The 12,043-nt window shown below is 52.1% G+C and overlaps 7 protein-coding genes across 7 annotated transcripts; 3 read left to right on the top strand and 4 right to left on the bottom strand.

Moving 5' to 3' along the window:
* Positions 1-321: 321 nt before the first annotated feature.
* COCCADRAFT_96888 (uncharacterized protein) lies at positions 322-1,596 on the top strand (the record flags this gene model as incomplete). The annotated part of the gene is made up of 2 exons (XM_007714346.1): positions 322-462; positions 511-1,596. 2 exons carry the CDS (start codon positions 322-324, stop codon positions 1,594-1,596), a joined length of 1,227 nt encoding a protein of 408 aa, XP_007712536.1.
* A 188-nt stretch (positions 1,597-1,784) lies between these two features.
* Positions 1,785-4,706, bottom strand: COCCADRAFT_96774 (uncharacterized protein; the record flags this gene model as incomplete). Its single annotated transcript, XM_007714347.1, has 4 exons — positions 1,785-2,020; positions 2,067-3,792; positions 3,842-4,566; positions 4,640-4,706. The coding sequence occupies 4 exons, from the start codon at positions 4,704-4,706 to the stop codon at positions 1,785-1,787; spliced, it is 2,754 nt and encodes a 917-aa protein (XP_007712537.1).
* A 447-nt stretch (positions 4,707-5,153) lies between these two features.
* On the top strand, positions 5,154-6,470 carry COCCADRAFT_5259 (uncharacterized protein; the record flags this gene model as incomplete). Its single annotated transcript, XM_007714331.1, has 2 exons — positions 5,154-6,105; positions 6,181-6,470. The coding sequence occupies 2 exons, from the start codon at positions 5,154-5,156 to the stop codon at positions 6,468-6,470; spliced, it is 1,242 nt and encodes a 413-aa protein (XP_007712521.1).
* A 583-nt stretch (positions 6,471-7,053) lies between these two features.
* On the bottom strand, positions 7,054-8,411 carry COCCADRAFT_96898 (glycoside hydrolase family 18 protein; the record flags this gene model as incomplete). The annotated part of the gene is made up of 4 exons (XM_007714348.1): positions 7,054-7,161; positions 7,220-7,690; positions 7,740-8,306; positions 8,361-8,411. The coding sequence occupies 4 exons, from the start codon at positions 8,409-8,411 to the stop codon at positions 7,054-7,056; spliced, it is 1,197 nt and encodes a 398-aa protein (XP_007712538.1).
* Positions 8,412-9,526: 1,115 nt separating this feature from the next.
* Positions 9,527-9,742, bottom strand: COCCADRAFT_96806 (uncharacterized protein; the record flags this gene model as incomplete). The annotated part of the gene is made up of 1 exon (XM_007714349.1): positions 9,527-9,742. One exon carries the CDS (start codon positions 9,740-9,742, stop codon positions 9,527-9,529), a length of 216 nt encoding a protein of 71 aa, XP_007712539.1.
* A 195-nt stretch (positions 9,743-9,937) lies between these two features.
* COCCADRAFT_96843 (uncharacterized protein) lies at positions 9,938-10,213 on the top strand (the record flags this gene model as incomplete). Its single annotated transcript, XM_007714350.1, has 1 exon — positions 9,938-10,213. A coding segment is annotated over one exon (276 nt), but the record flags the coding sequence as incomplete, so codon positions are not given.
* Positions 10,214-10,884: 671 nt separating this feature from the next.
* COCCADRAFT_37000 (uncharacterized protein) lies at positions 10,885-11,793 on the bottom strand (the record flags this gene model as incomplete). Its single annotated transcript, XM_007714351.1, has 1 exon — positions 10,885-11,793. The coding sequence occupies one exon, from the start codon at positions 11,791-11,793 to the stop codon at positions 10,885-10,887; it is 909 nt and encodes a 302-aa protein (XP_007712541.1).
* Positions 11,794-12,043: the final 250 nt, after the last annotated feature.

The raw sequence follows: 12,043 nt of genomic DNA on the forward strand, positions 1-12,043 counted from the left end.
CACAGGCACCAGCCACATCAATCACGCTATTTATGACTTCTTTGCGACTCATCGGTGCTTGAAAACACTTCTACAACAAACATTTCCTTTTCGCCTGGACTGGCTTAAAATAGCATTCATCAATTACTAGAGCATTCGTTCGAGTAATCTCTCTTCAATTTAGCTCGTCAACCTCAGAGAGATAAGGCGCCGTAACTTTTTTCCAAGGCAAATAAAGAAAGTACTTCAGTGACTGAAGTAACTGGGGATATTGATACCAGACCCATTCTTTCCGGAAAAATCGGTGTCAAATTCAACAAAACAATATATCTTCAGACAATCATGGCGGCAGCTCTCGATCCCGGCACCAATCACACCGATTTCATCTCATGGGCAAAGACCAACGGTGTTGAAATCAATGGCATTGCTCCAGCCCGCTTCGTCGGCCGAGGAATGGGCATCGTAGCCGCTCAAGACATCAAAGTCAGTGCTCTTTTTGAAATCAAGCCAAAGTGATGCTAAATCATCAAGAAAGGAGACAAGCTAGTCCACGTCTCCAACAAATCTCTAGTCCATGTCGCCCTCCCCAGCATCCACAGTCTCAAACTCCCAGACACCATCACCGTGCACGGCAAACTCGCCCTAGCCCTCGCTCTTTGGTACACCGGCCGCAAAGATCACGACTACACCCTCTGGCACAACGTATGGCCCACATCCTCGGATTTCAAGTCCACGATGCCACTCTACTACCCCCTTCCTTTACAATCCCTTCTGCCGCCCGCAGCCCGCACCCTCCTAACCAAACAGCTCCAAAACCTCGAGCGAGACTGGACTAGCATCGCACCGCACAATCCAGGTATTACGAAGGAAACCTACACCTACACCTGGCTCATCGTCAACACCCGAACCTTCTACTGGTCCTACCCAGACCTCCCCAACGCCTCCCCGCTCCTCCCCAAACGCCGCGCAAAACTCACCGCAGACGACTGCTACTGCATGTGCCCTTTTACCGACTACTTCAATCACTCCGATTCAGGCTGCGACCCGCAGATGTCACCAAGCGGTTACACAGTAACTGCCGACCGCGCGTACGCCGCTGGCGAAGAAGTCTTCGTAACGTACGGCCCGCACACGAACGATTTCCTACTCACGGAATACGGATTTATTCTCCGAGAGAAGAATCGACATGATGGCGTTCCCCTTGATTCACTGCTACTGCCACTGCTGGATCGAGATCAGGTTGCTGCGCTAAAGGAAGATGGATTTTATGCTAATTACACGCTGTTTGGCGAGGAAAAGGAGGAGAGAGTGTGTTATCGGACGCAGGCTGTGCTGAGGCTGCTTGTGCTGGATGCGAAGAGGTATGCGGCGTTTGTTAGTGGGGATGATGATGGGGCGAGGGATCAGGCAAGGTTGAATGAGTATTTGGCGGGTGTGCTGACGAAATACTCGCGCAAGATTGTGGATATTATCGAGGAGGTTGAGGGGCTTGATCTCAGCAAGGACGCGGAACAGGCTGAAGAAGGGGTTGTCGAGGGCCAAAGAGAGACGCTTGTAAAGAGGTGGAAGCAGATACGAGATATTGTCAACAGCGGGATTCGATTTCTCGAAACATAGCGCTCATTCACACTTCACGCAAACAATCAAAAGTTAAATCACAGCACACGACCTTCCAGGAAATATGTTTGAAAGAGTCATCTGTTTCATAATCATCTGTTATGCAAACCAAAAACGTCTACTAAATAGCCCCAATTGACCTTTTACGCTTTCAATACGCGAAACTAAAACACTCACAGAGCAATAGCTCACGCTACACTACCCACAACCAGAGCTGCAACGCCCTCCTCCTCACTTCTTACATCAATCTTCATCGTCACACCAGTCTTTGCACTAAACGCCATTCGTACCATGGCTGCAACCTTACCACCTGTGATGGTCTTGCCGTACAGCTTGAGCGTATGTGTTGATGTTGAGAGGGCGACGTCGGTGCCTTCCAATGGCTGGAGGGACAGCGTCTTGGTGAGTTGTTCGGTAGCATCTGCTCTTTGTTAGTAAAGTGACATATTGAGAATTCACAAAAAACATACCTGCTATGCTCTTCATGTTGCCAAGCTGCAGAGTCTCGGTTGCTGTGTCATTGTTCGACTGCTCCCATACATTGTCGAAGCTGCCAGCATACGCAGGTACAACGTAATCGGCGCCGGTGAGGTAAAGATCTTCGACCGAGTATTCGTCTGGGTAGCCATCTCCCTCTTCTGGCTCGTTTGTGCTTGGGTCGATCTCCTTGCTTGTGAACTTGAGTACGTTGGTGAAGCTTGCTGCAATGAATTGCGACTCGGTCTCGAGGCGCTTGAACGACACGTAAACAGTACCTGGCTCGTTTGTGGAAAGCTTTGGTGCCGGGATGACAAACTCCTCCTCTAGTTGAACATCGCCGTCGTCTTCGGGGGTAACAACCATCTCGACATCCAACAAGACTGTGTCTTCGAGGGTGTTCTTGATGTCGTACTGGATGACAACGTGGTCCTTGAAGATGTGCTTGATGGCCGTAACGACGTATTCGGTCTCTGATTCGGTGAGCTCGACAACATCGCTTGACTTGAGCACGCCTCCATGAGCCGCAAGTTCGGGAATCTTCTGCAGCTCGGCAGCGTACTTTTGCGCATTGTTGGCTGCGTTGGCGGCAGCGTCTGCTCCCGCTTTTGAAGGTTGCTTCGCAGCGCTGGGTGCCTTGAGTGTTGGGGTAGCGCCTTCGGTCTTTTTGGTGAGATCTGCGGCATCTGCTTGCTCGCGCGAGACAGTGGGGATCTTGGTGATGTCGAATGCAGTCTCAAAGGTGTCGCGGGAATCTGAGCTAACGTACATGGCCAGCTGGTGCTCGAGAACTGGTAGTGAGAACATGGAATCGTTGCGAATAAAGCTGATGGCCATGTCGTCATCCTCCTGGTCCATCAACCGGAGGTTCAGTGCAGCACGGTCTCGGACCTCGTCATCAACATCGTCAAGGCAGCGAGTGAGCAGAACGTGGACCGACTTCTTGATCTCAGGGTCCTTCTGACCAACACCAAACTTGGCGAGAGCAGAAGTTGCAGCAGCTCTGACAATAGCATTCTCCAAAACAACACGGTTGTAGATATAGCGGATGTACTTGGTAGGGTGAGGTGTCGAGGGGCCTTCGCGTCCGAGAACAAACAGAATCCGCACGGCAAGCTTGGTGAATTCGCAGTCCTCGATGAACTCGCAGAGAGTCGCAAGCGCATCCTCCTTGGCTTCTGGAACGAATCGAATAAGGTCCATGATTGCCTCTACAACTGCTCTCTTGAACTCGTAACCGCCTTCGTCGCGCAGGATGCCGCTAAGGAAAGCAAGGAATCCAGACTGCTTGGACTTGAACTTCAAAGCCAAAGTTCGGACAGCCTCGACAATGGTCACCTTGAACTCGTCTGTAATCTCAGCCATGAAGCCTGTGATTTGCTTCATCAGCCTATCTACCGACGATTCGTTGCCCGTCTTGAGGAGCGTTGTGATGGCAAAAGTCGCGATGCTGCGGTTCGAGTTGGTGATGAGCGACTCGATATCTTGGTTGCACGACCGGACGGCGTCAGGCTTGAAGGAAGCCATTTGTGACAGAATGCGGAGAGCAGCAAACTTGGTAACCGCGCGTGGAGATGTGAGGAAGAGCTGGAGAACGTGAACGGCCTGGACGAGCTCGGCGTCGGTAACATCGCGCATGTCGCAAATGGCCTTTGCAGCTTCGAAGTTGACCATCTCGGACTTGTGTCGCAGCCAGCCGTCGAGGAGCTGCATCATGGGCTAATGATATGGTCAGCAGGCTCATTGTATTACATGGAGAGTGTCGCACCTTTCGGAGATTTGGGTCCTCATCAGCCAGCTTAGCTGCCAGTCTTACAAGTAGGACGGTAGCAGCAGGGCTCTTGACAACACCAGCAGCCGAGTACTGCTGCACCATCTTGACCAGGCTCATCCTGTCGCCAGAGCGCATCTGGTATAGCAGGCCAATGGCATGGTACTGTGTCATGTAGTTTGTGCTGGCCTGGAGAGCGGTATGCGAGCTTCCTCCAAATCCACCCAAGAAGCCACCGCCCGATTTGCTTCCAGAGGCAGCCTCTGCGGCCTCAGACTGCCACCTCCTGACTACATCCTTTGCGACCGGGAGAAGGTGATATGAGGAGACGAGAGCAGCCGAGGCTACGGAAGGGTTTTTGTCGACAATGCACGTCTTGACCAGACGCTCAATGGCCTGGACAGTGGAAGCGTCAATGACACGGCAGAGGGCGCGGATGGCATTTGGGCGGTAGACGACGTCGCTGCCGACGGAGGTATCCTTCATAATCGACGAGGTAACCATGATGACATCGTCGGCGGAGCCAGCGAGCTCCTTGATGACGAGGTAGACCATCTGGCGGAGCGAGGCATCTTTGTTCTGGAACAGCTTGGAGATGCCAAAGAAGAGGGTTGTGGCTTCTTGCCGGCCCCAGCTCTCTCCGGTGAAGAGCAGAAGGGCCAGCTTGGTCAGGATTACTCTACATTTCCTGGGCGAGATGGGACTCTGGTTGAATACTCGTGCTGGAGTGCAACGTCAGCCTGTACTGCGCAACACTTCGCCAATGCTTGTGCATGCGATTGCAGGCGGCCCTACCTTCTTGGAACACAGATGTCTTGTCGATTTGCGCCACGCCGCCCGCATCCTCGTGCTTCTTGTCCATGGTGGTTGTGTGCAGCACCGCGTGCTAGCTTTCGTGGGCGTAGATGTATAAGCCTGTCCCGCTCTTCCTCCGCCTTTAACGTGGCCTCTGCGACGGGGGGAGATGTATTATGTGGCCGAGCGTCGCCCAGCAATTGCCGTGGTGGAAAGGAGGGGCGAGTGCAGGGCGATTATGGCGGCGTGGGCGTATAGTCGGGTAGTCGTGGTGAATTGGCGACGTTGTATGTAAAGATGGGCTTGACCGGGCGGGAGTGCAGGTGCAGGGATGTGGCCGCTGTGTGGGCTGCTGTTGCATGCCTCGAGCTGCTTGGCACCCGGACTCTGCAACTGCATGCGGTCCGGGTATTCAAGGCTCTGACTACGATAACTTTTTGCCCAACATTCTCGCTCTTACGTTCCTTTTCCTTTCCTTTCCTCTCCCTCACATAAGATATAATAAAACGATACAATGGCCGCCTCAATACCACGCACACGCTGTCTCGCAGCATTAAAAGCAGTCCCACGCTCAACAGTACCGCTGAGATCGTTCGCCACAACCTCCGATGCGCCACAACCACCAGCCTCAGAAACTCCCTCAAAACGCTCCCGGCCCGCGACCTCATTTAGCGATACTCTGAATGCCGGTCCTTCATTCGGCGACTTTGTAAACCCTAATGCGCCCCTCTCCCCCGCCGAAGCATACGAGATCAAAACCGTCCAAGTCGGCCCAGAGGGGCGCAAAAAGACAATCACACGACTACCCGAGTGGCTGCGAACACCAATCCCCTCCAACGCCAACCAAAACTACAAGCAAATCAAAAAGGACCTGCGAGGCCTCAACCTAGCCACAGTGTGTGAGGAGGCAAGATGTCCAAACATTTCCGACTGCTGGGGCGGCAGCTCAAAGAGTGCGGCAACGGCAACCATTATGCTCATGGGCGACACATGCACGCGCGGATGTCGCTTTTGCGCCGTAAAGACATCCAAGGCACCACCACCACTGGATCCCCACGAGCCTGAGAACACAGCCGAAGCACTGCGGAGGTGGGGTCTGGGCTACGTTGTCATCACTGTCGTTGACCGCGATGATCTCGCAGACTCGGGTGCCCACCACATCGCCGAGACCATCATGAAGATCAAGCAAAAGAACCCCACGCAGCTCGTCGAGCTACTAGGCGGAGACTACGGCGGCAACCTGGAAATGGCCAAGGTCGTTGCGAGAAGCGGGGTGGACGTCTTTGCGCACAACATTGAAACCACGGAGCGCCTAACACCTTTTGTCCGCGACCGAAGAGCAAAGTTCAGGCAGAGTCTCGATGTGCTACGGTCAGCAAAGGAGGCTCAGCCCGAACTCATCACAAAGACAAGTATGATGTTGGGTCTTGGGGAAACAGACGAGGACGTCTGGCACGCCCTACGAGGTATGTAACACAAACTCCCACCAACCAACCCAACCAAAAAAGAAAGAGCCACACGAACTAACATGCCTGATTTAGAACTGCGCGCAAACGGCGTCGACGTTGTCACCTTCGGCCAATACATGCGTCCCACTAAGCGCCACCTCGCTGTCCACGAATACGTAACCCCCGACAAATTCGAACTCTGGCGCCAACGCGCCCTCGACATGGGCTTCCTCTACTGCGCCTCTGGTCCCCTGGTCCGCTCAAGTTACAAGGCTGGTGAGGCGTTTATCGAGAATGTGCTCAAGAAGCGGAGATTGGGTGCGTCGGCTGAGACCAAAGTCGCCGACTTGAATACGGCTGAGGAAGCTGGCAAGGCACTGTAATTTTTTGTATGAAAAAAGGGTAGTTTGTATTTTTTTTGTAGATTTAGATATTTTGGGGGGAGATATCCATGAAGTCAGGATCGCTTCAACTCGATGCTGCAACTTTTTTATGATTTGTACTATGTTCTTCTAAGGCAGTGTGAGATCTTAGTCAGGAAACGACCGAAGACACAAGATGTATTCGTATGCACTAATCAGTGTATCAAGGAGAAAAGTGTCGTTGATTCATATATGTACGTAGCCGCTGGGCTAATGTGAAGATAAACAATCATGCATCCAGCATGTCCAATGTTATGTACCCGCCCCCCGTTCCCCGTCTAGAGAAACCCCAGTAACCCAGACACCCAGTCTAAGCACCATGTAACTCCCCTCATATACAATCTAAGCACCATATGCCCCCCATCGTGTACAATCCAAAAGCGCTAATCAAGAACGAATGTGCAGGAGAAAGGAAACATGTAACGATTGACCGAACCACCATGCGGGTTCAACTCACTCCCCAGTTATCATCCGTGGAGGAGGACACCGCTCATCGCGCCTGCGCTGAGATCGGGGCAAAGAAAGCCCACGATCAAACCCGCCCTTAGTTGTTCGGGAACCCGGCCTTCAGGTTATCATACTTGCTCGTAGGGTAGCTGAGCAAGTTGGTCGATTGATCCAAGGCACCAATACCTCCAATGCCCTTAACAAACTGCCCTCAAAGTCAATACTAGAGTCTTGGAAAAAAAAGAGAAAAAAGAAGGACATACCGTAGATACCAAACTATCGTCACCCTTCTTATCACTCGAGCTCTCCCACCACATGCCGCCACCAAGTCCGTTGTCACGGATAAGCTGGGTCTTCTTGGCAATAATCTCAGGTGTGTCATAACTAATCATGAGCTTAGAGTTGGAATCATAGCTCCAGCTAGCTGTGATTTGGTCGTCAGTGTAGATTTGAGCGCCGGCCTGTGGCAGGACCTTGTAGTCGTAGACGCCTGTTTCCCAGGTGCCCTGTCCCACACCCTGGTAGGGCTTGCCTGGGCCGTCGGTGTTGGCAAATGAGCGGCCGTACAGTGGCATTCCGAGAATAATCTTGGAAGCTGGGACGCCGGCAGCGACGTAGTCATTGATAGCTTTAGTGGTACTGAATGGGGTGCTGTTTGAGTTGCTAACGGATGGTGCCCAGTTAGCGAGGTGTCCGGAGGTAGTGTCCCACGATCCGGCATAGTCATAGGCCATCTAATCATGTCAGCTACGTTGCTTCTCTTTGAGATAATCATACACATACCAGGTTCCAGAAGTCAAGGTACTGGTCCATCTGGCCGAGCTTCATAACGTTGTAGTGCGTGGGGCCTGCAGGAGATGCGATTGTTAGAAGAAGATGTTGGCCGTTAGCATTTTCGTTCGAGTAGGCTGTCAATGCCCGGCGCGTCTCCTGTAGGAGGAGAACCATGTCATTTGCTTGGGAATCGTTTGCTGGGTACTCCCAATCAATATCAAGGCCATCGAAACCCATATTTGCCAAGAGAGCAACAGCGCTGCTCGCAAACTTTGCTCGTCCCTGCGCAGTCGATGCAGGTGTCACGAAATGAGATGAATAGGTCCATCCTCCAATCGACAAAAGTACCTTAAGCTTGCGGTTGCGCTTCTTCTGGAGGAACAGCTGCTTCACGCATCCGTAGACATTGTTTCCAACATCATTCCAAGAATCATTTGGGTAGTGCTTGTCGGTGTCGGACCAAGAGTCGGTCAAAAAGACCTCACCCGTGTCCCGAACATCAGCAAATGCATACAGGACATGGGTTAACTCTTCAGCTGGAAGATCCTGTGGGTTGTAGTTGCGGCCATAGATAGCCTGCGGGGTTCATCAGTATGTAAATCTTCCGCTATTATGCTAGGGACAACGTACCCAATTGACAAAGTAAGCAACATTCTTGTAGCCCGACGTTGCAGAGTTCATGACGTTCTGCTCAGCCTGTGGAACTGGGCTGGCTTGAACAGACGTGAGGGAGTGGAATAGGGATGTCATTCCCAGAACCATGTTGGTGACGCGCATTGTAATGTCGCTAGTGGCGCGCTACGCCGTGTTACGTGGCTGTGGCGGAGGCTAGTGCAGGTACGGATGTGGCTTCGGTTCAGGACCGCAGTTCAAGGAAAAGTGGAGGGATGGGAGGCCTTGTCGAAGTGTTTCAAAAAAGGCGTTCAACCCTCGGAACTTATACAAGAAGGAAAGATATCGACTGACGGGCAAAAGGACACTACCGTCTAGTAAATGCGATAAGGAACGAAGAAGGTCAGTCGACCCTGCAAGGAACTAGAGATTGGTCAGAGGATACTACACAATCTCTCTAAAAGGAATGTGACAGTGACGAAGTGGAAGAAGATGGTGCAGAGATAGTAGACTTCAGGATAGATGGGTTACATATCCTCGTCCACGCGCCGACGGCATTGCATCGGCAGGGTCGTGAAGCTAATGTTCGCGCGTGGGTATTTCGCAGGATGCATTAGTCCCAATCCTAAGAACATATCCGATGGCCCAGAGCATAGGGAGAACGACGGATCAGGTAAAAACGGGTACAGTCTGGAGACAGATGAGTGCAGGTACCTTGTCCTCGGAGCGAGATATTAAGCGCCGAACGATCCTGCACTTAAGATAGCTCGCAGATACGATATAGCCGCCAATGGTTCTCTATTCTCAGTTGATAGAAGATAATTTTGCTCTTTGTTGTTTTGAAAATGTCGGCAAATCTTCTTAGTGTACAAGTCTCCCATCCACTGCACTAGCAGTGACATTATGGGAAGCTAGCGGCGCCTTTCTTGAAGGAGTTACTGGAAGATCCACGGGGTTCCAAGAGCCCAAAGGCGGCAACTTCCCGATGATGGATTTTCTGCATGGTGCGTACGTGAAACCTCCTACAATCTTCACGGCTTCGGTGCTGTGGCGGTGTGCAACGTCGAGATACGACACAGCACCAAGTTCAACAACGGCATCCAACTGGCTGCTACTCGCTTGCTCTGTAGGGGCTGCCTCACGGTCCCTATTGGCGGTGTGGTGAACCCTTGCTATCGGCACGCTCAAGTATGACCCTCCAGTTGAAAGTCATGTGAGATGATAAGACGTTGCGAAGCTTCCACTGGCTTGCTTCGTGAGGGTGGATGCTGTAGGAGCCAGGATGGATAGATGAGAACGCGCGCCACAAGCACAGTAACAGGAATAGTCCAACTTGGTGCCAGACAGGGTATTTTGACCAGGGCTGAAGAAGGTGGAGATGGGGACCCACATGAGCGCATCTCCCGCGCGCGTGGATATGTCAAGCCGTCAGATCATCTGATCGCGCCCGCCGGGCACTGATACTGCGAAGCGACGCTTGCGCTCGACGGGGATAGCATGAAGGCCGATGAAGATTATGCAAGCGTATCGCGGAGAGGAGCAGGTGGTTTGACCGTTAGGGCGGACGGTTAGCCACATTTAGCCGCGATGCAGGGCGAGAGACGAGAGACCGAAGTAGAAGGAATTCCGGCCGAGATGCAGCAAGTTCACAACTCTCCACACTCCAAGCTCTATTAGCGCGTCAAGTGAGCCGCCCACTCAAGGAGGATAGAGGCACGCGATGCTGTTTTTTGAGGTGCTTGCAGCGGAAGGAATGCCACGCTCCACGGCACGCGCTGAGGAAGCTTCGCCTTGACGAGGTTTTGCTGAGTCTTGCGAGGCATACGGAGACCTTGGCAGTTTGTTGCGGCTCGTGCTGTTGCATCCTATGAACAGATGGATAGCGGAGAGTGAAGAGAGACGGGTGTGCGAACAAGAGAGACAGTAGTACGTGACGACTTGTGTAACCCTCGGCCCGTGCACGCTCGGCTTCCATTCTACCCCGTTACTCCTTTCCTACTGTAGTAACCGTTGTGTTACATCGCAGTAACTACTCCCTTAGCCTACAGTCTCTAGTATTATCTGTGTTGTAATGCCAACCATGTGACTTGTCGGCTGAGTCAAACATGTTCTTCCAATGATTGATGCCCAACCTTATCTCGCTATCGTGAATGTATACTGCTTGCTTAGGCTTTATATCGAGCTTTGGTGTATTTCATTCTGTATGTCTCTCGCTCACTGATATCGCACATGGTCGGTTATGTTGCATCGCGATGATATTCTGCTCCACTCTGTTATCTCTACTCTGTTGTCTCCTTCATCTGTCTGCATCGACCAGTCGAGACGGCGTGTGTTATGGTGGATGCTGCTGAAGTAGGCATCACGGTATCGACTGGACAACTGATAAGAGACGTGTCCTGTCGAAGGACACTATAGAACTGTCTGTGGGGTATTACGAGGACACCTGACTCCCTACACACCTGACTTCAGAATGATTCGGTTTTCGCGTAATTTCGCCTACTGTACCCGATGTTGTGCAGCTCTTAGGTCACTTTTGCTCTGCCTAAGCCATCAGCCTTTGCATCAGGCTACCGATAGGTCCTATGGCTTTCTTGCCCAGCACTGCATCTCGAGTACCGTCTCTTTTTCTACACACCGCTTTTTCGATCCAGCCATCTTTGGTGATGCTCATAGCCACTGTCCGCCTGTCGGACCATGTGATGGTGATCTGTCTGACCGCAGCATCGGCCTCAATGTCCAGAATATGTGCGGCTCCATCCCCGTCTTCAGATGCCTCAATATCAGAACTGGCATCATCATCGCTCACAAATGCGTTCAGGACATTGCTGGTTGATGCAGTTGCCAAGTCCTCACTGTCCCGTCTTTGCTTCATGAGCCCTGTCTCTTTCCTCAACTTTCTTACAGCATCAGCTCGCATGTTCCAGCTCACAAGCTCTTTCCGCAGTAGACGTCCGAAGCGTACCAAGTCCTGCTCTGGATCATGTTCCTCATCTTTCCCGCTTCCCGGTAACCATTTGGCAGCTAACTGTTGGAGTGGTATGCATGGAGGAATGGTGTGCTTGTGGATGCTCAGAAGTTTCTTGTCTCCCTTGTCTCGGACGCTCAGCAGAACATGGTACGTATCAATGAATTTCTCGGCGACAGAAACATCAATGCTAACGCCGAGGATGTTGCCGTCATTGGCTGCATGCGGATCCGGATCTTTGACTCTGTAGGCAGTTACGCCAGCGCATGTACGATATACGTTTTCAAGATTGCGCTTTGATTGTTGCGTGATGATTTGCTGGGCCTTGTCGGAAGATTTGCTGCGTTCATCTCTGTTCTGAAGACGTGCTGCGAGGTGGGGTTGCGACAACAGGACTGACGACAGGTTCGCGCGCTGGGCTTGTAGTGTCGCTAGGCGAGTGTGAAGGTCACCAATTTCGTCGTCAAGCTGTTCGACTGTCTCCATTTTGGGTTTTGTGTATTAATGCTGGATATACAGTATACACCGTATGTGTAAGTGATGCGACGCTGTTCCACACGCGTCGACAGGTTCGGCGCGTTGGCACGTGAGTAGGTGTGGCGTTGGTAGGGGTCAAGTGGCATGAACCCCCGGCTCGCCTAGTGCTGCACCGCCGTTCTTAAACTCTCATTGAGGACACGGTTGAAGCGTCAGACGCACCTCGGTTCCGTGGCGATCATTGTTGCATCTGCATCTA

Source organism: Bipolaris zeicola, assembly GCF_000523435.1.
Source record: "Bipolaris zeicola 26-R-13 unplaced genomic scaffold scaffold_79, whole genome shotgun sequence".
Lineage (NCBI taxonomy): Eukaryota > Fungi > Ascomycota > Dothideomycetes > Pleosporales > Pleosporaceae > Bipolaris > Bipolaris zeicola.